The sequence below is a fragment of the Rhipicephalus sanguineus genome, chromosome 3, assembly GCF_013339695.2.
Source record: "Rhipicephalus sanguineus isolate Rsan-2018 chromosome 3, BIME_Rsan_1.4, whole genome shotgun sequence".
Lineage (NCBI taxonomy): Eukaryota > Metazoa > Arthropoda > Arachnida > Ixodida > Ixodidae > Rhipicephalus > Rhipicephalus sanguineus.
In genome coordinates, this window is record NC_051178.1 from 220,770,941 (window position 1) to 220,796,820 (window position 25,880).

Genomic DNA, 25,880 nt, shown 5'->3' on the forward strand with positions numbered 1-25,880 from the left:
GTACGTACACGTTCGCTTCATTGCTGATCACTAATGCATGGTATTTGCATGCGAAGCTCTCGGATGTGCGCTCTGTTGCTTCTTACTCATTGTGTCAACTCAGAACACACGTGAACTTTTGTTTTTGGCATCTGACGCGCCGTACATAACATGCGCCGAAGGCATCGTACGTTTTTAGAGGCTGTGTCATTCAACGAAAGGGCAATAAACTCATGTTGTTGTTATCGGACTACGTGATGTATGTATTTGCGGTGTGCGCTCGCTGCGTGCTTGTTGTTGTGTGCGTACTGGAATTACAAACTTTACGTGCACGATCGCGTATACAATACAGCGGTGTCCTCTTTTCGACGTGAAGTTACGTCAACTATAGGTTGGCGTTGCGCCGAATAGCTACTACGCTCACTCCATATACACGAACAAAGAACCGCTAATCCGGCAACAGATCAGGAAATCGGGCTACGAGAAAGGGAAGGCCTAACGCCCAGCAGAACGCGTAAGTCACTGCTACGTGAGTTCGAATACGATGATGCAGGGCCTGAACGTTTTTGATCACGGCACGTACCGGTATTCTGTACTGTTGCACAAAAACGCTCCACGAAGGATTTCAGCACGCAGCGCTCGGGCCTGCCACGCACGAACAGCCTGGTAAGCGTCTGCTTGCAACATTTTACTGCGTGCGAACCGCACAATACACGCTAAGTTTACGCCGGGACTACAAATCTGCGCAGAAGCTAACCACCGCGGAGAGCACGCAACGGGGCGTCTGCTGTTTTGTTTGCCCCATACCGGTTTGTTTGCCCCATAAATCTGACGTCACTTTCGCCACACTTTTCGCAATGCAGTGAAATACGATACGGCCTCTTCTTAGTTTTCCTTCCTTCATGTGCCCAGCATCGTCAGGCATTGTTGACACTGGAGGGATCGTCCGGTTTCGGAGGTCCAGGTCTGGAAGTACCCCGCAGCTCCAACAAATGTCGCGAGGCGTTCTGGTTGACGAAGTCTTCAGACGGTAGAGCCGAGCAGCGAGAGATGACACTCGGGACAACACTGCAGTGAGAGTGAATCTCTAGGTCACTTCTTTTTGACGTGCCGAAGGTTTAAAAATCAAAGCAAAAGAGTACTGCAAGAACCCCTTAGAAAGACAGGCTTAAATTTGTCACTTCCGGTGGTTCTTTCATTTGGTGTTACCGTGCTTGCTTTTAGCCACATGAGTGTTTTCGATGATGTAGGCAATTTCCTACCAGAGACAAAAAAAAATGAATGTTAAGTGTAACTGAATTCAGTTTCTTTTCCAAACGTTTCTTTCCTTAGTCACAGCTGTATATACAGGTTTTCTTGCCGTTTTTCTTTCGGTCGTTTTCTCTTTAAGCTTTGAGAAGTTTTACTGTTCATGTGTAACGCATAAACTATTCATTTTTAGCACCCATTTCTCGCCCTTTTCATCAGAAAGTGAATTAATTCTTTAAGAAAGGCACCGTCTGACTGTACCCGCGAAGTGGGTTGCGCCAAGTGTCTAAGAAACAACAACAACAACGAGAAAACCGAAACAAAGCTGTTATTAGTAACCCGTCGTGTTTTCTCTTTCCCAGCCATATTCCATCTACCCATTATTTTCAGTACACTACATATGTACTCCTATGATACATGCGTCATGTCGGCTTAACGTCAACTGTGGTTGCAGTGCTGGCTCCGCTTTTATAGCACTCCAATCAACGTTACATTCGTATTCCTGTGATTCAGCAAGCTACATTCAAGCGTTGCTCGACCCCGGAGGAGTATATACCAGTGGTGCGGAGTTGCCACTCCGGAATTGGAATGACTCCAGAGTAATTCCGCATTTTCGCCACTCCGGATTGGAATGGGATTGGAATGGGGACAACTCTTGGAGGAATGGAATGGGAATGGAATTAAGCGCCTTTTGCACAGAATGGAATGGGAATGGAATTACGTCTTTTTCCGAAAATAGAGCACGTTCTCGTCTACGTGCTGTTCTTAAACTTCAAACATTAGTAAGTCAGAGCCTCCAATTTAACAACAAATCAGTATTTTTAAAATGGCTTGGCTGATTACAAACACGGTCCATTTAAAAGCAACGCGCCTACAACAATTCTGCGCTTATATATATTGTGGTCCTCCGAAGTTTGTCTCTATTCTTCGCGTTAGCGAGGATCTATGCCTTTGGTATCCGTCCTGCGGAACTACGGCTGCGGCATACCGTTACTACGTCCTGCGTTACTACGTCAGACCATAAGTAACCATTTAAACGTCAGTCTAGTTGGCGTGCCTGGTAAGCCAACGATGTGCACACAACTCCTACATTTCCAAAAACACGTCGATGCGCCTCGTAACGCTTGGCTCAAGGCCAAAAAGCAGGCAACAAGAACTACTGGCTGCCCGCTTCGCATGACACCGATTCCCACAGGGCATGGGATCTGCCGATCTGACATTTAACATTTCCAACGCAAGGACGCCTTGAGAATTGCGGAGCATCTGCTGTCACAACGCCACGTTCAGAATGACCACTCAACGGTCGTCGCAGACCTTCATGGATACTACACTGCTGTGGCTGAAAGGTGTCCATATACAGTTGAGAGTAACATTTGCGATGCACACCAGCACACTAGTGAATCGTTTTGCTACAGTGTTCAAAACTTGGAGGACGCTTCGCCTTCAAGAGTAAAGCGCGATAGCGTGCCGCGTGCGCATCGCCTTCTCAAATGCTAGCCTGGCTTCGGTGCAGGCAACAGCCATGCCGCAAGGAAACGAACGTCTGTGCACGTGGCCGTATCAAACCATCCTAGAATGCCTAGCAGTAAAGTTGCTCATTGCCCACTAGGCCATATTTCTTAGTTTTGCAAATCTGCGAAGGGCCCACTATGCGTCCGTAAAGCAACACGTGAACCTACGCAGCTGCTCACTTTGTTGATACTTTTGGTGCCGTTGCGACCGTCCTTTTTAGGCAGCGCAGATTCGGTAGGAAGCTGCAGAGGCAGCGTCAAGAGACTGAAGGGAAACTAAACGTGGTTTGGCACTGTCGAAATTTGGGCTTGTTGGTGCATTGCGACGACTGAAAATAGCTATCGCTTCACTGGGGTCTAAGTGCGTGAGCACTCCCTCGCTTACGCTCAGTGATAAGGAATTGTATTTTCTAAGAAATTAATTCTTCCGCGCATCATACATGTCATGTGATGTTATTCTTTTGGTGATATAGGCGAGCATGCGGTGGTAATAAACATTATGTTGCAAGTTAGCGCTTGTGTCGTGTGTCCTCTGCTTGTGTCCCCGTTTCTTAGCGCTATTTTCAGTCGTTAAACGTGGTTTATTTACATTGTTTACCTGGCGACCATTTCCTTACTTGACGAACATTTTCGTCTTATATGACGAACATCTTGTTACATGGCGAATATTTTGCGTCGAATGAGCCCAAGGGGGCTCATTTTAAAAGGTCTGTTTTCCCCAGACCCCTACATGGGGGAATCGCTCCAAGTTGGGACGGTCCAATCACGTCACACACAGCACTAATGAGGGCGCCGCCCGCACCCGCCCAGGTCAACGTCCTCGACTGGGGCGTGGCCACCGCATTCTGCCCCTGTGGCACCAAGAGGGTCATTCCTTGCTATTTGAAGGCCGTATGGTGATGGGTCACGCGTTCGGACAACCGGGGCTTCAAAAGGTCCGCCGCTCCGATGTACCTCACTGCTCAATTAGCGGACTGGTTGTCATCCGCGCTGACGCCGCTGTCTCTTCAAGGAAGGCTTGGCGACAGGAAACCTGCATGGTGGTCTCGTCGAACCTTGGTATGTCTAACTGCATGGCGCCTCACTTCCTGTCTTGAGAGGACAATTCAAGTGTTTGGACGGCTGTCAGCATTCAAGCAGCCATGCGGCGCCCTGTACGAAGAACAGGAGACGCCGCTTCCTCTTCGACGCCGGGGCCGATCTTAACAGCCCGTCCACCGGCGGGAGACCCGACCTGAGGGTGTCCAGCGGCACAGGTTTCGAAGCGTCGGTGAAAAGTCGCGTCCTCCGGGTCACGGCCGATGACGCACAACTGTGGACTCTCGGACTCGTTCCTCGGTGCTTTCTTCCTAAGAATGCGCATACACACACACAACCACAGGCACAGGAGAGCGCCCTGCCCGTACTGAGAGACATCGAGTCCAAAAAAAAATTGGACCATCTCCCCGAAGGGAACGCTGATGGGATGCGAGCAGCAGCGTTGCGCACGGGTGGCGTCACGGGTTGAACGGCGCTAACGCGGGTGCTGCGGTGAGCGCTGGAAGATTCGTTTGAAGCGAAACTCGGTGTAGCGTTTACTGGTGTAAACGTTTGTTTGAAACGCAGACACGGGAGGCGAGCGGGCGTTGGAGCCGGCAGCTGCGGCACTCCGGCGGGTGAGGGAGAGAGTGACGTACGCGCACACCTGCGAGGGAAGCGTGCGAGGGGTGCGTGACGTCAACGCCCAGCTGCGGCGTGACCTACTTGGCACCACTCCAACACCTGCGCCGAGGGAAGCGCGTTGCCTCGCGTTCGTGCGGACGCACAGCGTTACACAGGCTAGTCAAAGAGCTGCTCAAGATCATGTGAAAACAACCTGCCTTAATAGTACGACTAAAACACCAAGCAGCAATCGAAGCGTTTCTCCGAGCTCTCGCTGAAGCTCCCAATCCCGATACGAGTATAAGCTTCATAATAAACTGCCTTCCAAAAGCATGATCTCCCAAGATCTCCGTGGCCTACCCGTGGGCGAGCGCTAGTCATCCGCTGTTAGCCCAACAGGTGTCATACTGATAAACAAAAGGCTTACGCTTCACCCTATCTTTTGGTCCCAAAATATTGTGCCGCCAAAGCTGGTCGTCAAGTTCCTTTAAGCAGACGAAAAGCAGACTGTCGTGCTGCACTAACATCAGGACCACTATTAATATCTCACGGCCGCAATTGCACGTGCTAGTGCTACGGTGCGGATGTAATATTAACTCTGCTTTGCGGTCACAATTCTTACGCACAAACTCACACACCTGTCTATTAATACTCACGTCCACACAGGACTCATGTGAACAAAAGAATGAACAAACGAAAAAAGCTTTTGCATTAATTCTGACAAAACCCACCAAGAATGTCCTTGCTTTTTCAAGCACACTCAAAACCAACTGCTGAGGTCTCTTTTTAAAACACTGCTAACGTTGCTTTTAATAACCTACTCGTAGGACACACCTAGCGCACGCTCCGATGCGTTTCTTTATGCAACCGCACAACGCTTATCTTTAGAGGTGTGCGAATAGTGAAATTTAATCTCGAATCGAATTCGAATCTAATAGTGCCGAATAGTGGCCAAAAATATCGAATATCGAATCGAATATCGAATAGTATATTTACACAAAATGTGTACCGCCAGTTACGGCAAGACAAAGGAAAAATCAGGGACCCTAGGGTGGGCTGACAGCTTCATTACGCACTTGTTCAGGAGTAGCTTTTGTTTCAGCTTTTATGGGCGCGCAAACATGTTAAAAGAAGAGCCGCCATTCCAGTCAGCAGCGCCACTCCTAACCTCCTTACAGAGGGGGGTACGGTAGTTAATAAAGCTCATCTGACAACGGTAATGTTGTGCTTCATCGCCATCGGTTCTCCGGGCCCAAAAGTCTTCGGGCGCCCGTTCACAGCAGCGTTTTAACTGCGCGCCGGAACGATGGGAGAGAGAGAAATAGATGAAAAGGAAGAGGCGGGGAGGTTAACCTGGTAGTGAGTTTCTGAACTAGTGGTGCGGTGCGGCAGTGGCGACTGTCCCGCGTGAACAAATTTTTACGTGCAAAGCCAATCACCGAGGGTTTCGCAGGCCAAAGTCAGATTGTTTTAAGGCGCTTGCGGCATATGCGACCGAACCCCGCAAGAAGTCCGTGCCTTCGTTTCGTTTCGGGAGCGTAGTTGTGAAGGACTGGACAGTTTTCTCATGAGTTTTAGGGGCGAAGCTCCTCTTAGTCTAACCTTGTCACGTGTCCGTTGTCCGGCGTAACCACATTTGCAAACTGCCCACTACTTTGTCCTTGCAAACATCCCACTACGATCCATCACCGATCTATTACTTCACCGACCATAAAGCCGTTATAATGAAGGGGGAACGGAAGCCACCTTTGCAAACTGCCCACTACTTCGTCTTAGCAAACATCCCACTAGGATCCATCATCGATCCATCACTTCACCGACCATAAAGCCGTCATAATGAAGGGGGAACGGACGCCACGTCTAGCTAACACTTACGATTAATAAAATTTCTTGTATAAATATATACAGTGTTTGTCACGTCTTTGATGATGTACTGGGCTATCGCTTTGATTACTGCTGGGCGAAACCACTGAAGATTTCACGGTGTAACCATGATTGCTTCAGAGGCTTCGCCCAAGCTTTTCATCATTCACCCGTGGATATGCTGTGAATTTTTTTCTACGTCCGGAAATGACATAATCTCCTTTAGGATCAACATGCGCTCACTTTTGAACCAGGATGTCAGTGAACGTTTAACCAACGATGACGTTAGCGTTAGTTTTAGCAACCCTACCCTAACCAAGTTGCACCATTGGCCTTTGTCGCGTTTTAGATATTCGTCTTGTCGAATTATTCGAAACTTCGAATACTAGCTATTCGAAAGTCGAATCGAATTATTCGATTAGGAACTATTCGATTCGGATTCGAAACTCGAATATTCGCACACCCCTACTTATCTTCAAAAGAAAACATACAACGCTTAATAAATGAACGAAACCTCGAAGCAATTAGTTTAAGCTATACCTGGTAGCCGAGATACCAAAAGAAAATATTCCAAAAGCAAAATAAACGATCCAGACAAATGTTCAAAACAAAGCAAACAAATTTAGTAGCGACATTCTCCTGAAATTTGACGCCTGTCTTTTACCTTTCAGGCGTACACGCGGCGGTCGCGCCCTGTGGACATTTCTTGTCGGACGGATACTACAACAATCGCGACACCCATTCGCTTCGCCTCCGAATCCCACCAAGCTTTTCGCTGGAGGCTTGTGTTCTTCCCCTCGTTCGGCGACTTCGTGCGAACCACCAACCTTGCACTCCCGCTGCCCATCAAACGCGCCGTGGATAGAACGACAGGAGACCCCTTCCCTCAGGCTGCAATTTGCGGGCAATACACTTTTTTTAGATGCGAAGCAGCTCTTTGACTCACGTGTGTAACGCCGTACGTCACATGCGTCCGTACGAATGCGCCGCAACGCGCTCCCCTCACCGTACGTGTTGGAGCGTTGCCAAGTAGGTCACGCCACGGCTTTGCGTTGACGTCACGCTCCCCTTGCACGCTTTCCTAGCCGCTGCGCGCTGACGTCACTCTCTCCCTCACCCGCAGCATGCTCGCCGTAGGGCCCGCAGCTGCCGGCGGCTCCGCCCGCTCGCAACACCTCTGAACGTGTCACTTCTCATCGCTTCACCCGTGGTATTCAAGGCGAAACGCGCGCCTGCTCCTGTACAGCGCCCGTATCTCGACTCTGAAGAAACAACGACTACGAAGTCTTGCCAAACGCTTTAATAAAACTTACGCGAAACCCAACCCGCCTCCCGTGCCTTTGCGCTTCAAACAAACGTTTACTCGAGTAAACGCTACACCGAGTTTCGCTTCAAACCGTTCGTCCAGCACCCGCGTCGACGCCCGTTTCAAACGGGTCAACGCCGTGTGCACCGCTGCTGCTTCGCATCCCATCAGGGTTCCCTTCGGGGAGATGGTCCAAGTTTTTCTTTTCTTCCGGCGGCTCCGGAGTCTCCAAACAACTTTGAGCCTTAACACGCTCAAACGGTCAGAGCCTTTCTTCAAACTCGTCGTGCCTTTGGTCGCATTCCTGGCTATGCGTAGTCTCTTCCGTCGACGCCTCTTCTTGGGGCTCATTCTAGAGCCTCCCGCTCGCATCTCCTGCTCATCAGCACTTTCACTGCCTTCGTTAGCTGTCGCACCAGCGCAGTCAAAATGATTTACACACAAATCATATTTTCCTTCACTCTCCAGACTGGCGGACAGCTTAACGCATCCGGCAACAGTACAGCTGTTGTCTTCCAAACAACCTAGCTCGCATTCCTGGGAGCTGTCTCCAACTGCATTGTGTTCACTACTTTGGCGCCATCTCCTGACCTTGCTCTGGTATTCTTGCCTTGCGAGTCGACATATCTTTGGACACCGCGTGGAAGATCCACCGTTGCGATACACTCACATGAACCTAGCTCACATGCCTGAGAGCTCAGAACTGCCCTCTCTTCTCTACACTCCACATTGGCGCCATCTCTTATACTTACTGCAGTGTTCTTGCCTAGTGGGTCAACATATCCTTGGACACCGCATGCAAGATCCACCGTTGGGATACTCTCGCATCCTGTTTGTGCCAGATTTTCCACCACTGTCTTAGCTGTTTCACTAGAATTCCCTTGACACAGCACCTCGTCGCACTTATCCTGGCCTTCGGCAGCCACTCCTCAGCACAGCATCTTTCGCAGCTGCCAACCTCAGTTCATTTTGAACCTGCTGCTACCTTCACACGTGCTAGCGTTCTCTTTGACTTTAAACAGCCCCGTACTCGACTGTTCCTCGTACCTTTCGTGCGCTACACCTACAGATTGACCACTCCCCTGCTTTCTATCTCGCTCGCTTTCCAGTCTTTCACACTCGCGTTCCAATCGTTCACACTCCTTGTTTAATGCTTGCATCATCATCCTGTTTTAGGGGCGAAGCTCCTTTGGGTGTGGGTCTGTCCCTCATCTGTAGTATGTAGTAGTAGTAGTAGTAGTAGTAGTGGGTAGCCACCTCTAGTTCTTGGAGTGTTCACTAGATGACGCTGTCGTAGCCACCTCTAGTGTCAGAAGGATCCCTAGATGGCGCTGAGGCGCTCGCTGCTCACGTGCCCCTCTCTCCCCTCGCGAGGCCGACGCAGGCAGCGTCTGCTAGCGAGTTTCTTGATTGAAAAAACCGACTGCTCGCGCTGCACAACCGTTCACTGACCACCCCGTATATATAGGCACTGGATTTTGACCTCCAAGGTAGTGCCTGTATGAGATTTCTTCTGTGCGTGATTAAACAATAAAGATTCAGAGCGTACATGTAAAATTAAAGTGAGCTGCAAGTCGCCATGACTCTCATTGACCCTTTAGTATAAACGTGCCCGATCTCACGTCGTTGATGATGTACTGGGCAGAATTCACGGAAGATTCACATATGGCGCGTGTCATTGGTGGAAGGCAATCGTTCGATTTAGTGCGGCGACGTACGCTAGGGGGACCGCTGTAATAAAATCCGCTCGCTGTTGGCGCGCTTTCATTTTCGCTCGTAGTATTCACGGTTTACCGATGATTTCCTCCGGAGCTTCGCCCCAATCATCATCATTCACCCCGTGGATATGCTGTTGATTTTTTTTTAGATGCGAAGCAGCTTATGGCGCAATTCAATCCGGTGTGCGGCATGACCACCCCTACTGCGCATGCGCTTCCTCCTCCCCCTCCTCTCCTCTCCTACCCCGTTGATAAATATGACGTTGATAATATGACGTTGATAAAATGGACACCAACGGGTGAGAAAGAAAAAAAACATGGCTGATCCCTCTGTCATAGGAATCGGTATAACCCGAATGTAAAACGTGTCTTCACAGACGTAGTTAAATTCAGCGTTTGTTTTGCATTGTTTTGCCCCGAGGGCGACGGAATGAATGCTATAGCAACAAGTTATAATGTCACGCGAAGAACCGCAAGCAGTTAGAAACTTGCAACGCGCTGCTCAAGCAGAAAGGACGCACGAAACGAACATACGCAAGATGAGCGCGAATTAACAACTGCCACAGCTCTACAGTTAAAGCGCGCTGGTCAAATACAAAGGAGGGCGCACGAAACGAACGCACAAGTATTCGCGGCGAGATCGACCTATAGGTGGCAGCACCGTCACCCCGCTAGTGTGGATACTGGTTTCGTGTGGTGTGTGTAGAAGTGCACATGGCTTCTGTTTTCACATCGTGATTTTGTGTTCCGTATGCGCAGAAAACTCTGTTTTCGATGGTGAGGTTTTGTTCGATGCCACAATGCCGCACATACTGCACAGAGCCAGGGATATATAAGCTTCCATTTTTATCCCACCGACGCGGAACGTCACTGACTGTGGCTCGTTAGGCTTCGTAACGGCAGGACGCCTTCCAAGTACGCGATGGTGTGCAGCAAGCACTTCGACGACGGTGCATTCAGGCGTCCACGGACGAGAAAGGATGATGAGTAGTGAGCGATAAATTCGCTAATGTGTGCATTTATATGCTTGTTGCTGCTGTGCACTACGAGAGTGAAGACGGTCGCAGTAAGCGAAGGCTCGGGGAAGCTTCCCTGTGCTTTGATTTTCCTACACTTCCGCAGGAAAATTAAGCGAGAATCAATCGAGAAAAAAGAAAATTAATTCATGGAATTTATTCTTTGTCATTCTTGTACCGTCTGCGCTGTGAATGCAAAGTCTGTTCGCGCTTGGCTATGAGTCTGTTTAAACGAGAGTCCCCGAGCCCTTTTGTAGTTCGCGCATGTTCCATTGTGTTTACACGGCCGCGAGAACAGTTCTCAGTATTCCGCAGGGCAAGTACGTGCACCGAAACGCGGCAAGTGTGTATGCATGGTCTGGTACATAGTAAAGGGTATCGTTTTGTGAGCCCTCACTCGCCACGTATAAGCGATGAAAATGCGCGAGCGAGTTTATCGCCACTGCTGATCTTGATGAATATATTTTTCTCGCTCGCTCTCTTTTTTTTTAAGGGTTTTCGCGGAAGAGATTGAGGCCTGACGCACTTCCGACACTGAACTTGCCAAAGCGCAAATTTGACAGGCATAAGCTACCTCGCAAACATACGGGTGTCTTTGTATACATTTCGCCACAAGTTATAATTGCGCAAGGCAACTCAGTTTTGCGATTTCCGTGTCATTCCATTTTCTGTTCTGTTTAGGGGACAATTTAAGTACCGAAGTGTCAGACGTGACTTGACAGAAATATTTCTCTGCAGTGGGACCAGCACCGTCGCATAACCTATAATCGACAGTCCCGAAGTTATACACCTAACCACAACGCGCAAGTGCATCAGAGCCTTTTTTTTAACCACCGAGCCGCTAAAAGGCTATATTCACATGAGATTTAATACTTCTCATCTTTAGGACAACGCCAAGTGCACTTTGCAATGCGCTTGAACCACAGAGCGGCACCTACACTGATATGACTCTCGTGAACGGACGGTACGACGACCACACACAGCACTCTCGACAAGTGCACTCCCTGATCTTATTACAGTACATATACAGCCGATCAAGGCCAAATGCTTCTTTACATCGTGTTAGGCATACGTACAAGCGGTTAAAGTTGCACCATCGCAACGGAACAAACCGCCTTTTGAGGCCCTGCATGACGTACGCGCACATGCAAACACAACGCGGCTAGCAGACGACGCATGGAGCAATCCACAAAAGGCGCGCTTCAGCCACTAGCCGCCAGGCGGCGACTCCGCTCGATCTCGCGGCCAATACACAGGATGAGCGCGAACTGTCACAGTTGTAACTTATTTGTGAGCAGCGCTCTCCTTTTTGCAAAAGCGGCCGCTGCAGTGAGCGAAATGACCTTCGTGATCTCCGTAACTTCAACGCAAGCTTGCTGTGAGAGCGGAAGACGTACAAACCAGCGCCATCACAGATAAGCGCGCGCGCACGAGCGACCACGCCCTGTAGACGCGCGCGTTCATCGCGACGCGTGGGTTGGCGACCTGTGGAGTCACTGAAAAATTTCAGAGTACCGCAAAGGTAGGCTGCACGCGGGCAACATTGGGCGGCGGCGGCCATTTTCCTTCCGGACCATCCGGCGCGTTCGTAGCGTGTGTTGAGAAGTGACCGATCTTTTCGCCTCGATGCTGTGTTACGCTCGGCGTAACTGCAATATCGGCAATGTGTGTGTTTCTTAAAAAGGATATCAGAAGTAATTTCGACTCATCGACAGTCATGAATCTACTGCGCGGTAAGCGGTTTAGCTGATGAAACGTGCGGCGAATGTTGTCATGTGCTAGCAAACTCTTCGTGGCTTCATCGGTCTCTTTTTTTGTTTCACGGCCGGGTGTGTTCGCAAGGTCCGGAGCTGTAGACATAGTTGCATTAGCGTAATGACCGTGCGAGATGCCGTTTACTTCGACACTTGGTGAATGTTGACTGTTTGCGCTAGCTTTGCAGTCGGTGTTCAGGTTCACTTCATAGCGCATTCGAGAACATTATCGAGCATCGAGAACATTCAGCATTGCGTCCTTCGACTGATCGCTCACGCATACCTTACTTGCGCGCCATGCTTGCTGTTCAGCTGGGTGGTATCTGTAATAGAAGTGGTGTGTGTACGGTAAGTGGAAGTTGTGCGTGAAGTATTTGTCTCGGTTCGGAACGCCAGCAGCCGAACGCACGGGTGAATTGGTGTGCGGTAGGTAAGGTGCATCTTATTTTGCGAATACGTTGTCATTTCCTGACAGATACGTACAAAATAGGCCATCAAAAACGATTGACGTCACTACTCAGTTGTTTCATTTCCTATTTTTTGTCTCCTTAATATTCCCAACTTTGCAGTGCATTTGCAAATATTTTGCTGTGTTCCGACAAAGTTTTTTTTTTTGGCGTTACCAGCGCGTAAACAGCTGGGGTTCGGTTTCTGCACTGCTTTTAATTTCAACTTTTTTTTCGTAATGCACTCTTGTTAAAACTTCTACGGCACAGTGCTTTATGTTAATTTGATCACAAATCGCACATCCCGAAAATTTTTAACGCGCATGCTACTGCAACACAGTATGTATATAGATCTAGGGCTCGCATGAAATCGATTCCCTGAATGCGTGGAATAAGCCGACTTGTTTTTTTTTTTTTTTGCTGTGACCATTTCTAACCCTCTAAACAGTAATGTAAGGGTACGCTCGGCGAAATGACGCATTAGCAACTTTTTTTTGAAAAAATAAAATACGCTTAATAACATCGCCTTATGCCAAGTTTATCAACAGAGTTCCACGCTTCAGTTTTGCGCAGTGGCAAATGATCATGCGACAATTGCCTTCAAGGTATACAGTAAACAGTTATTATTTTATGAAGTCTTCGATTTCGCTCTCATGCGTGATACGCTTACAACTCGAAATGCATGCACAATCTGTTCAACAGATCGAGATATAAACAGCCGAGCAAATAGAAAGGTATGTAGTATGTAGTTTTCAATATCGCTGAACATAGCGGACCGAAAAGGTGAAGTATCCTGTTGCATGAGAGCTTTTCCAGCAAACATAACATCGTGGTTTAGCGCTAAATGTTAAGTACTCACCAACTCGCCCAACAAGTTCTTATTAAGTATTTTCCAGCAAAGTTTGTGTAGTTCACTGCAGAAAGGAGTGTTCTTCGAGGGGGGCGAATTCATTCCGCGGAGAATTATGCAGCCATGTACAACGACGCTCTTTGACGTTAATGTTTCCTACACGGAATGCAAAATATAAGAGATTCCCAAAGTAGCTCACCAGCAACGTTCGGTTACTGGTGAGCTATTCTCTGGCAGGAGCGTAGCCAAGGGGGGGAGCGGGTTGGGGGTTCAACCCCACCCCCCGAAATTTTTCAGTTTTGCTTGCGTATATATACACGCGCACATACAAACGCACGCACGAACATACATAAAGTATGGTTGAACAACCCCCCCCCCCCCCCGAAAAAAATTTCTGGCTACGCCCCTGTTCTCTGGCATCTGCATGACGCGTTTAAAAAAGCGACGAAGTACTTCTAGAGACCGTGGTACTGCTAAATGTCAGATCGCGCTCTGCTTTCAACGCGCCTGCACCCAAAGCGCTTGGAAGGGATATAGCGGCGAGAGGTCACGTGATGCGAGTAAGCCGATCACGTCGGCGGCGGCGCGCGGCAAACAGATGCGCTACTTTGAATTTTTTCTAGTAACTCTAGGCTCTTCGAGCCCATCGCGCCATCTCGCAAGTGATAACGAAAACAAGCTGATGTACCACGAATCTCTTAGTACAGACACTGGCAAATGGTGTATATAAATAGCACGCCGTTAGTATGAAGAAGAACGTGCCGCCTGTGACGGAATCGTTTCGCGTTGCGCGCTGGGGATCGAGGAGTCGTAAGTTCGACTCCGGGTGACGGAACTTTTTCTTTGCCCTGTGTTAGTCTTTATATTTTACAACGTCATATCCGTGACGGAAATGCGTTAGTGGAGCCATGGTGGACCCCGGCATAAAACACTTTCGTGTTAAAAAACCGAAAAACAGATCCGCCACTGGGAATCGAACCCACGACTTCGCAGTCGCGACAGTAAGCGCCCGACGCTAAACCAACTAAGCTACCAGGCAGATGCTGGACGCGTCACGAACGCGCCTTATATCTTTCACACATTCTCTCTCGTACGGTGCTCTCCGCTGGCGGTGTATGTAGGCGGGGAGGAGCGGGGCAGTGCCGCCGTCTGTGAGAGCTAAAAGGAAGTAATGCGTCACGATCGACACTTACTAGCGCTTACTCCGAGATTGCGCGTGATATCGGAGGTCCGGGTTAAAGCGTCTCGATACCATCAAGGGACACTGCATGGCTGCGCTGGCGTCTCCGAGGCACCCTAGACGCAGTTACGCTCTTTGCCTTTCGCTTCGTGTCAGCGTGCGCCGGCTCATCGGAGTAGTGCAGCTTCCACATGCACCAACGGGATTTCTCCGCCGCCGACTACTTTGACTGCGAGAGCACCGGCTAACAAAACTGCTGCTATACGCGTTGCCGAAAGGACGCGACTTCGACGGGCGAATGTCGTGCCTTAGTGGTGCGAGACAGTGGCCAGCGGGACGCACGCGTCTGCGGCTCAAGCTAAAAACCACTACGAACTAGGCGTCAACATGGGTGCATCCACGCCAATCGGTGCTATAGCTGCCAAACAGGAATAGACATTGTACAAGCTCTCATATACCACTACACAATAAGCACTACTTTGTGTCGACACGTTTCACTTTCGTCTTATACCGATTCCTATGACGGAGAGATCGGCCATGTTTTTTTTTTCCTCTCTATTTGCCCTGTCTCATTCCTCTTCCTCTGCTCTTTTCTTATTCTCTCTTTCTCTCTCTGTTCCTGTTCATTTAGGATTATATTCCCAAAGTACTCAATATCCTCCTCGCTATTCTTGCTCCCGACTATTTTTTCACGAATTTCTGATGCAGGCGTATTGTCGTCGACTTCTATGTCAAGCTCCCAAGACAACATCAGCCGGCTATCCCCTGTCAACCTCATCAGGTCCATGGCGACTACTTTGCTTTGGCTCAGCTCTGACGAAACACAAACCCGCCAGTGTTTCAATTCTGGGTCTAGAAAAAAATGAAGCCTGGAGAATCGCACAGCGGAGACCAAAAGCTTAACCACACAAGCAGCACCACGTGGCCAACCTCTACCTTTTAGGGGCGAAGCTCCTCTTAGTCTAACCTTGTCACGTCTCCGTTGTCCGGCGTAACCACCTTTGCAAACTGCCCACTCCTTCGTCTTTGCAAACATCCCACTACGACCCATCACTGATTCCTTTGCAAACTGCCCACTACTTCGTCTTTGCAAACTGCCCACTACGATCCATCACCGATCCATTACTTCACCGACCATAAAGCCGTTATAATGAAGGGGGAACGGAAGCCACCTTTGCAAACTGCCCACTACTTCGTCTTTGCAAACATCCCACTACGACCCATCACCGATCCATCACTTCACCGACCATAAAGCCGTTATAATGAAGGAGGAAAGGAAGCCACGTCTAGATACCACTTACAATTAATAAAATTACTTGTATAAATATATACAGTGTTTGTCACGTCTTTGATGATGTACTGGGCTATCGCTTTGATTACTGCTGGGCGAAACCACTGAAGATTTCACGGTGTAACCATGATTGCTTCAGGAGCTTCGCCCAAGCTCTTCATCATGCACCCGTGGATATGCTGTGAATTTTTTCCTATTTCCCTTTTACTCTTCTACCGTATCAAAGATCCCAAAACACTCCCGCAACGTACCCTCATCTTCTTCTATCAAATAATCTGAGGTACCATGCTTAACCTAACATGCTCAGATCATCGCCGAGTGATGCTCTGTGCTGACATAACAAGCACAGTTTCTAGGCAGCTGCTAGTTTTATCTATCCTTAACAGGTCTAGGCTAAAAGGCTCGATGCATCTAAAGCGCAAATCCAGGCACTCACCCCATACTGTGCGCTCATGGTACGCTGCATCGATCTCGCCGAATTCCAGGTTCTAGGGCTTTAGGCTGGCCTCTGGTCCATGTCGCTTTCCGTCTATCCATCTTATTCCACCGTCCGCCATCCAGTTGTTGCGACTGGCCTTTTCAGACACCGGAGATTCGCCAGGAAGACGCAGAGGCAGCATTGAGAGACTGAAGGGAAACTAAACGTGGTTTATTTACATTGTCTACCTCGCGAGCATTTCCTTACATGACGAATATCTTGTTACATATGACGAAGATATCGCGTTGAATGAGCCCGCTGGGGCTCATTTGAAAAGACCTATTTACCCCAGACCCCTAGATGGGGGAATTGCTCCAAGTTGGGACGGCCCAATCACGTCACACATAGCACTAATGAGGGTGCTGCCCGCACCCGCCCAGATCAACGTCCTCGACTGGGGCGTGCCCACCGCACTCTGCACCTGTGGCACCAAGGGGGTCCTTCCTTGCCATGTGAAGGCCGTAGGGCGATGGCTCACGCGCTCGGAAAACCGGGCGTATCAAAAGGTCCGCTGCTCCGATGTACCTCACCGCTCAATAAGCGCGTCTGGTTGTCATCCGCGCTGACGCCGCTGTCTCTTCAAGGAAGGCTTGGCGACAGGAAACCATTCCGGTTGACTCGTCGAACCTTGGTATGTCGGACTGCATGGCGCCTCACGTGCCGTCTCGGTACTGACAATTCAAGTGTTTGAACGGCTGTCAGCATTCAAGCAGCCCTTCCGCGCCCTGTTCGAAGAGCAGGGGACGCCCTTCCTCTTCGGCACCGGGGCCGATCGTAACACTGCCGATGATGATATATACACCTGGGCGCTTTGTAATGGGAGGCCCTTTAAAACGCGCAATCGTTGCTCAATTCACATTTTTGATGCATGGCGCAATTCTACGCTTCTGCCACGCAATATTCCATGCGCGAAGCAGACTCATCTTCCCAATCTATGATATTCACATAGTGTTTTTCTCCGGAAGCAGTTCCAAGCAATGGAGTGGCTCTTTGGTAGAACACGCAGAAAGCCTGTGTTCACGCAGAAAGCCTGTGTTCGATTCTCACCCGGACCGAGGAATTTTATTACTTACTTTATTTGCATATTTCTCGACCTTTCGGTTACGGACAACATTTCTCGCTCACAACCAACGACGCTAACACCGGAATTTCTGCGAATCTTTAACGCTTCGATTTTCGGACTTCTGTCAGTTCATTGGCAGCCAGAGCTAGCCAGAGGTCAGCCAGCTAGTTCCGGTCGCGACAGGAAACAACGTCGTGGTCACGTTTGCTGCAATCCCGAGACAGCCGGAAGGCGACCGCAGATTGCAATATTGAACGCTGACACAGCTGCAACGTAAACGTAAACAAACGCTACTGCCGTGGCAGCAAACGATACTTTGCGCCACGTGGCGTCGGATTTTTCTGCATTTCCCGCTTGGAAATATGTGCCTCGGTTTGCCGAAGAGCTGAAGTAACATGCTCGAGCATACACTCAGCATACGAATGCACGTTCGCAAAATCACGGACGACTCGCCCCGTCCGTGAACAAAAAATTGGGGGACCCTTAAGCTTCGCCTTTAAGAGTTGAACGCGATAGCGAAATCCGGCCCCTAGTGCGCACTTCAACCACTAAGTGCATACTTATTAATGTGTATTGTTACACACACACACGCACGCACGCACGCGCGCGAATTTTACAGGCTTTCGATCTAAAGCAAGAGTCGCATGGCCTCCAAGATATACGCCGCGCGCCGGCCCTCTCGGATGCCATGAAAAGTCGAGACATATTTCTCACAATGCCTCACAGATGGCAGCACATTATCTAGCGTTTGCTGCGTTGGCTTGATATGTTTTCCTCTAGATGGACATAGTTGTCCATTTTTAGAGCTGTTTGAAAGTTCGTGTGTGTATTTAGCGGCGATGGCTGCACTATCCCGGCGTTTTTCGACGTAGTTTGATGGCCTCGCGAATGCGCCTACCGTATGGGCTCGTTTTCGTCGTGACACCTGCCGAACAAAATGCGTCGAGACTCCTTTCACTACATGACATTTATGTAGTGTTTTTGTCCGAAGCAGCTGCAAGCAACATCGTGGCTTTGTGGTAAGACAGCTGCTTGCCACGCGAACGGCCCGGGTTCGATCCTCATTGGGACCGAAGATTTTATCGTTTATTTTATTTGCTACTTTCTCGATTTTTCGCTCACGGATGATTTTCCGCTCACAACCAACGGTGCCGACGCCGACAGCGGAATTTCTGCGACACGAGCTCTCTAACGCTACCGCGTTAAAAGACGCAGCCGGCGCACGGCGCCTCGAGAATGATTCAAGGTGAGCTGCCGCGCCGCTAGGGGCTCACCTCTGTGCAGTGTATGTATTAGTCGCTGTACAACACGACGCGATATCTCGCGAAAGTGATCATGTCCTCAAAAGAGCTATCGCGTGCTACGTCGCACGCACGCGTTCATCGGCTTGCGTTTTGTCTTGAGACATGCGGCGGTATCGGCACCACTATTGCGCGTTATATCCAAAATAAACATCTGTGTGACGCCTCTTGAGGTGCTATGCAGGATGACCCGAGTTTGGCGAAACTAGAAATCTTTCAGAGCTCTGGCGACAACCCCTTTCGAACGAGCTAACAGTACGAAAAGCTCAAATCCATCCCTCAGCGCGAGCTGCGTACCACTGGTTACGATGGAACGCGGCGCCACGACAAGGGCGATCGACAAAGTTGGGTGGTGTCATCAAGCCAGAAGCATATTCTTTCACTTGTTTGTCGTTCAACTAAGTGCACACCCATGCAAGAAATGTGTCAGAATGTTTTACTAACAATATTTCTTTTGGTACGGGCTGTTTAAATTCATTTTCATGAGTTTAATGTCTGCACCAAGTATCCTTTAGAATAATCAGCACCGTGGCCTCTGAGATTAGCTCCGGCCGAGCGCCTTACAACACCGTGGCAGGGGCTAATCGCCGAGGCCGCGTGTAGAATCATCATGGTATATAATCCTGTATAATCGTGGCGGTCTACGTGGAAGGTAACTGTTAAGGCATTTGATTTCATCTTTATGCAAGTTAATCGACGGCTGGCTCATGTTATGCGCTACCACTATTCTCCATATGTCATGCTTCAATCATCAGGCGCGTTTTTTCATTTCTGTGCCCGTACAACACTGCGCATTCATCGAATTTTGGCGTGCACTTACAATCTCGACAATGTAAAGATAGATTAGAAGGTGAGCCTCCTGTTAGCGATCTGTTATGTTCTAACCATCTCTGGTTAATGCATCGGCCCGTCTGTCCTACGTACAAGCGGCCGCAGCTGAAAGGGACCTTATACACCACACCTGTACGGCAATCAGTGAATTTGTTGGTGTGTTTTACGAAACAAATATCAGTCCGCTTCTTGTCTTTTACTCCCTCATTCTTCCTCTGCACAGCGGCACAAATCTTACCTAGCTTATTGGCAGCGGTGAAAACAACATTAACGCCGTATCTACTTCCTGCTTTATTTAGCCTGTGAGATACGCAGTGAATGTACGGTGTGCCTACGACACGTTTCTTCCTATCGCTTTCTGCAACCATGCTCGGACTTAACACAATGGACTTCTTTAAACGTTCAGCGACAGTGGCCGCTGCATCACGAGGATACCATACATCTAAATGCTCTGATATACTCCAGCGTAACGTCGACGCGCGCGTGCGCGCGTCACGGCGACGCTACGTCAGCAAAAAACAGCCCCCTATAGTCCAGCGTCGGCTGACCGCCGACACGGCCGACGGCTGCTGGCGCCTGGCGTAGCGTCGCCGGCTCGGTGTGACGAAACGCAACGTCCTCGCGGGCACTCGCGTCGGACGTCGGAGTATAACAGAGCCTTAAAATACGCGTAGTCACACGCTGAATAAAGTAGGAAGTAGATACGGCGTTAATGTTGTTTTCACGGCTGCCAATAAGCTAGGTAAGATTTGTTCCGCTGTGCAGAGGAAGAATGAGCGGGTAAAAGACAAGAAGCGGAGTGATATTTGTTTCGTAAAGCACACCGACAATTCATTGATTGATGTACAAGTGTGGTGTACAAGGTCCCTTTCAGCTGCGGCCACTTCTACGTAAGACAGACAGGCCGCTGCATTAACCATATATTAGTAGAATATAAAAGATCACTAACCAGAGGCTCAGCTTCTAATCTATCGTTACGTTGTCGAGAGTGTAAATGCACGCCAAAATTCAATGAATGCGCAGTTTTATACCGACATAGGAATGAAGAAACGCTCCTGATGATTGAAGCATGGCATATCGAGAATAGTGTAACGCATGCGTGAGCCAACCGTCGAATAACTTGCATAAAGATGAAATCAAATCTCGATGGGACCGAAGATCTTTATTTTTTATTTTATTTGCACCTTTCTCGATTTTTCGGTCTCGGACAATTTTTCGCTCACAACAAATGGCGCAGTGGTCAAAAGTAAGAAGACGCCGACCAGAGAGAGAGAATAAGAATAAAAGAAAGGCGGGGAGGTTAACCAGGGCTGAGCCCGGTAGGCTACCCTGCACTGGGGGAGGGGGAAGGAAAGTTAGAGAGGAGGAGGAGTGAAAAGTCACTCTTTCAGCCGACGTAAGAGTTCCGCGTTTGACATCACAAACGGCCAATCAGTCCGGTATCCTTGAGAAAGCGCAACAGCGCTTTCGTTGCCTTTCGGAACTGTGATGGGCAGCCCCATGGTCCCAATATTTTCGCGACAGTGAAAGCGCTTCCGTCCATTTGATTTAGTGCAGCGACCAAAAACTTCAAAAGCTTTTGACCATGATTGTTCCCGACCAGACGAGTTTTCGTCGAACACTTGATTTCATTAAACAATGACGCCATCACCGACGCCGATACCGCAATTTCTGCGACACGAGCTCTCTAACGCTATCGCGTTAAAACGCCCACGTACACGCCTGTGGGTGGCGCATGCTCAGTGGGCAAAAATATAGCGCGATGATCACCCTGACGTCGCTGCACTGTTGAAATGTAGACTGAGTGGAGGTGCTGACGCGTTCCCACGCGGTGTTCCTTTGAAAACCGCCGCATATTCCACACGTGCGTTTGTGACGCCGCGCTCGTTCTTGTAGCCGCTTTTGTCAACGCTGCTATCGCACGCTCCGCATTGTCTTCCTGTCATGACCGCAGTAATGCAAGCTCGGAGCAAACTCGTGTTCCCGAGAAGCTCCGGCCATCCTGCATAGCACCCTTGGACTGGTTTTGGCTGATGATGCCTTGCGGAGGCGTACTGAGGGACGGGCGACGTTCAAACGTGGGCGTTTGACGAAAATCCAGCCGTGCTGTAGCCATGGCAACCAGCGACGCCGCAGCTGCTGAATGCTTCGCATAACCTCGCGACTTCATGCCAAGCCGCGCATGCGCATTAGCGACCACCACGCAGCTTATCGCTAGAGCTCCGTGTTTTCGGATAAATCCGAAAAAATCCGATATACACTCGCCGGTAAAATTTTTGACAATTCAGATTTGTCCTACAAACTCCGATCTTAAGAGGGCATTTTCAACGTTCGAAAGGTAATCTCCAAGCTGAGAATCATCAGTCAAAAGGAGCGCACCTCGATCAGCGACAGTAACCTCGTAAAGTATGCTGCTGCTGGGTGTGCTGCTGAGCGTGCTGTCTGTTTGGTCGACCAGTCTCGCCGTGATGAGGCTCGCACACGCGTTGTAAACGTCTTGTCGAAGCTGCGCACTCAACCCACGGTAGCCCCCTTATCCCAGCAGGAGCGTGATGCCGCCAAGAGGCTACGTGAGAATCATGACATTGTGATACTTCCTGCCGACAAGGGTAACGCTACGGTCCTTCTCGACAAAAGCAAGTACATCGAAAAAATGCACTTGCTTCTGAGTGATAAACAAACATACGCCCCGGCTGCAAGAGACCCTACACCTAAGCTACAAAGGGACTTGCAAAAACTTCTGTCCGACATCTTCCGCATGGTGCCGCCTCAACACAAGCAGCTGTATTATAAATTGCTTTGCCACAATGGATCAGCTCCAGCTATATACGGCCTACCGAAGGTACACAAGACCGATATCCCCCTGCGCCCTATAGTGGACTTCACTCGCTCCCCGCTCTACAGGCTGTCAGGTTTTCTTCATAGGGTCATCTCGCCCCTGGTAGGCAAAGGTGCTACCTATATACGCAACACGTATGACTTCATCGAAAAGGTCAAAGACACAATAGTCGATCCGGACGAAGTCTTGGTTTCCTTCGACGTTGTGTCACTTTTCACGAGTGTACCCATAGACATGGCCGTGGATGTGTGCGTTGCCGCCCTCGACAAGGACCCGACATTGCCTGAGCGATCTCCCCTCGAAGTGCACGACCTAGGCAGGCTACTCAAGTTTTGCCTGTCGAACACCTACTTCACCTTTCAGAAGAAGTATTACCGGCAGTTACACGGTGCGGCGATGGGGGCGTCGATTTCGGTGACAGTTGCTAACCTAACAATGCACTGTAAACAAAAATTAGCCGAGATGGGAGTAAATGGACTTGTCCTCTAGCGCACGCCCCGATGGGGGTTTTATATACTCCGTCCAGGGGAGTAAAAAATTTACCCCCCTTAAAGACGGAGGTTTTGGATGGACTGAGGGGAGTATTTGTTTACATCCATAGGGGAGCTTTTCCAGGTAAGTATGGGAGTAAATTTTTATAACCATAAAAAAAATGCTTTTCGCTGTCGCACCATGCACCAGAGAATCTTTAATTAAATTAGCATCGAAACACGCAAACTCGATCACACGTACACAAACATGCACACAACAACACTCACAACACTCACACAGTAATACAACACTCACACTGACAACCGCTCGCCAGCCGCGCTTCACAAGCAAGCTTTGGTCACCGAGTATAAATAGGCACCACATTTTGACCTCCAATGTAGCTCAGATGGAACACTTATTTTCCGTGTAATTAATCAACAAACATTCATGGCGTACGTGTAAATTTGCGGTGGGCTTATAGATACCACTGAGGCACACCTATCTTTTACTATAAACCCGCCTTACATTCAACGCCTTTTTAATTAGCGAATTTTGATTATCAGCTGGCACTCTGTCGTATGGGATGTATCTGCCTTAGCAGTACTGGGCGTGAGTCTGTAAAATGCACATAATCGTACACGAAACACGAGCGGCCGAGCACGAACGCTTCAGCGGCACACATTCACGAGCAACACCGGCGAGGAACCGCGACGGCGTCGCTAGGCCTCTCCCAGGAGTACGGCACGGCCGCATGCGATGAACGACAGCTCGCGATCACAAAATGCTTGCTGCTGTACAGTTTTCGTCGCCGTTATTTTACACACACACTGCCGCTATCCGAGTCCGCTATCCGCGTTAAGCTAGAGCGATGCACTTACAACGAACGAGACGGCTCGTAGTCGCGGTTCCTGTTGCTCGCAGTGCATCGGCGGTCGCATGTTGGTTCGATCTGTCTCGTATCGGCGCTCGCCTTCTCACTAGACGTTTGACAGCGGTGGTTGCATGGCGCAAAAGAGACAATTTAAGCTTATTCATTCCAGCAGCTTTTATTTTTTGTGAAACATATTCGTTGCTTCAGCGGTGGCCGGTGCGAGCTCGTAGAACTCACCACGGCGACCGGTGTGGCGGTGCGAGTTCGCTACGTCACCGGCTTGGTACTGACGACGTAGCGAAGTCTTCTTACCGCTTAGATGTTGCAGCCGCTGAAACATCGGTTCGGTGACACTCCGAGAAGCAAGCGTTGCCGGTGGTCGGGGCGAGCGCGTCGCTGGCGCAGCTCTCACACCGGCCGCCGGCCGGCTTGATGCCGACGACGTGGCGAAGCCTACTTTTTACTGCTTCGAAGTTTTAGCCGGTGAAACTCCAGAAACAACCCGCTGACGATCGCAACAGCTTACTTTTGTTGCAGATGAAATTATTCTTCGCACTTCTTCGTAACTCGGCGCGTTGAAGCGAGGTATCCGTGGCGTGTCGGAGGCTTGCACTCGTGTGCATGGACATTGCCTCTTGACGTGAGAATAACACGGGACAGCCAGCTCGATGTGTTCGCGGTCGGACGCTGGCGCGAGTTGAACTTGTCTCTGACCAGAACGGTTCAGTGGAGAAAATAGTCCTACACGCCTACACAAACCAACCGGCCGTTGCAAATCCTCGCTGCACTGATAATTTCGTTGACTGTCAACAAGTGCTCGCACGGCGACCCACAAACGCACAGTCACACACGCACGCACGTCACGACCAAAAATGGTTTTTAAAACTCCCATAGGGAGTTTCTAGCCACGTGACACGCACGTCACGACCAAAAATACTTTTTAAACCTCCCATACGGAGTTTCTAACCACGTGACCTAAAACTCCGTGGGGAGTTTAACAAGGTCATGTCGTTCATAAACTCCCTCATTAAGCAAGGGGCGTTTTACGACGACATGTGCCGACTTCACGCCGCTACCACGGAGTAAATGATTGGGGCATGGGTGTTTTGGGGGCTCATATGCTGGAAAAGCTCCCATCTCGGCTAATTTTACAGCGAAAGCTGTTATGAGATCATTTCTCCGGCCGTTTTTGGCGCCGTAGTTGTCCGCCGCCGCCGCTGCCGCCGCCGCCGCCGCCGCCGCCGGTGTCCGTAACCAGTATCGCTCGAAATAAGAAAAAAAACTAAATAAGAAAAAATTCCAGGATGGAACGAGGTTCGAACCTGGGTCCTCTGCGTGGGAGCCCAGTATTCAACCTCTGAGCCATGCCGGTGCTTGAAACTGCTTTGCAAAAAGGTCCTATACAGGCTTCATGTCGGGAAGGAACCAGATTAGCATATGCAATATAGCGTGGTAGAAGATTAAAATAAGCACCAAGCGTCGCACAACGCGAATTCTGTAACCAGGCGTCAAACAATTGCGAATTGCGCAACGAGTAGGTTGTTGAATGCTTCCAACCCATTACAAAAGGGCTCTGCCATAATTCTTCATCGTCATCAGGCGCAGAATCAACAAAGTGCGCATAATCCCTTACATGCGTTTAGCAGGTACCAACGCTCTCTGTAGAATGACAAAAAATGGCACAGTGCCTGCTGCCCTATTTCTAAAAAATTACAATTATTTATAGCGTAGTGGGTTCCTCGCAAGTGCACTTGCATTGGTTGCCAAGGAAGCCCATAAGCGCATGATCCATTACCTCGGGGTCTCAATAAAGTTCTTCGCCCCCCCCCCCCCATCTCTCTTCCACGTCAACGTATACAGCATGACGGGAGAGGGAAATAGCGACCGGGCGTCACCCAATGCAAATTACATAACTGGTGGGCCGTTTAAAGATTCCAACCCATTACAAAGTGCTGAGCCATAATTCTTCATCGTCATCAGTCGTCACGTCAACAAAGTGCACATAATGCCTTACAGACGTGTAGCTGGTGCCTCGCTTCTCCATAGAATGACGAATAATGGCTTAGTGGGTGCTTCCCAACTTCACAAAAATTATGATTTGTAGCGTAGTGGGTACCTTTCTAGTGTACTTGTATTGTAGCCCCAAGAGAGCTTAACGGGCTCTAGAAACGCCGCTCTTCCAGCTTTCGCTGTGACTGTGCTGCGGTTTCAGCGCAGGCCTGG

At 49.5% G+C, this 25,880-nt stretch overlaps 1 protein-coding gene across 1 annotated transcript in view; it reads left to right on the plus strand.

The window, feature by feature from the left end:
* The window catches only part of LOC119386311 (uncharacterized), a 51,055-nt gene that overhangs the window by 15,032 nt on the left and 10,143 nt on the right, over positions 1-25,880 (plus strand). The window contains exon 2 of the mRNA XM_037653636.1: positions 21,935-22,729. Coding sequence (XP_037509564.1) covers positions 21,935-22,729 — 795 coding nt within the window. The remainder of the gene's footprint in view (positions 1-21,934; positions 22,730-25,880) is intronic.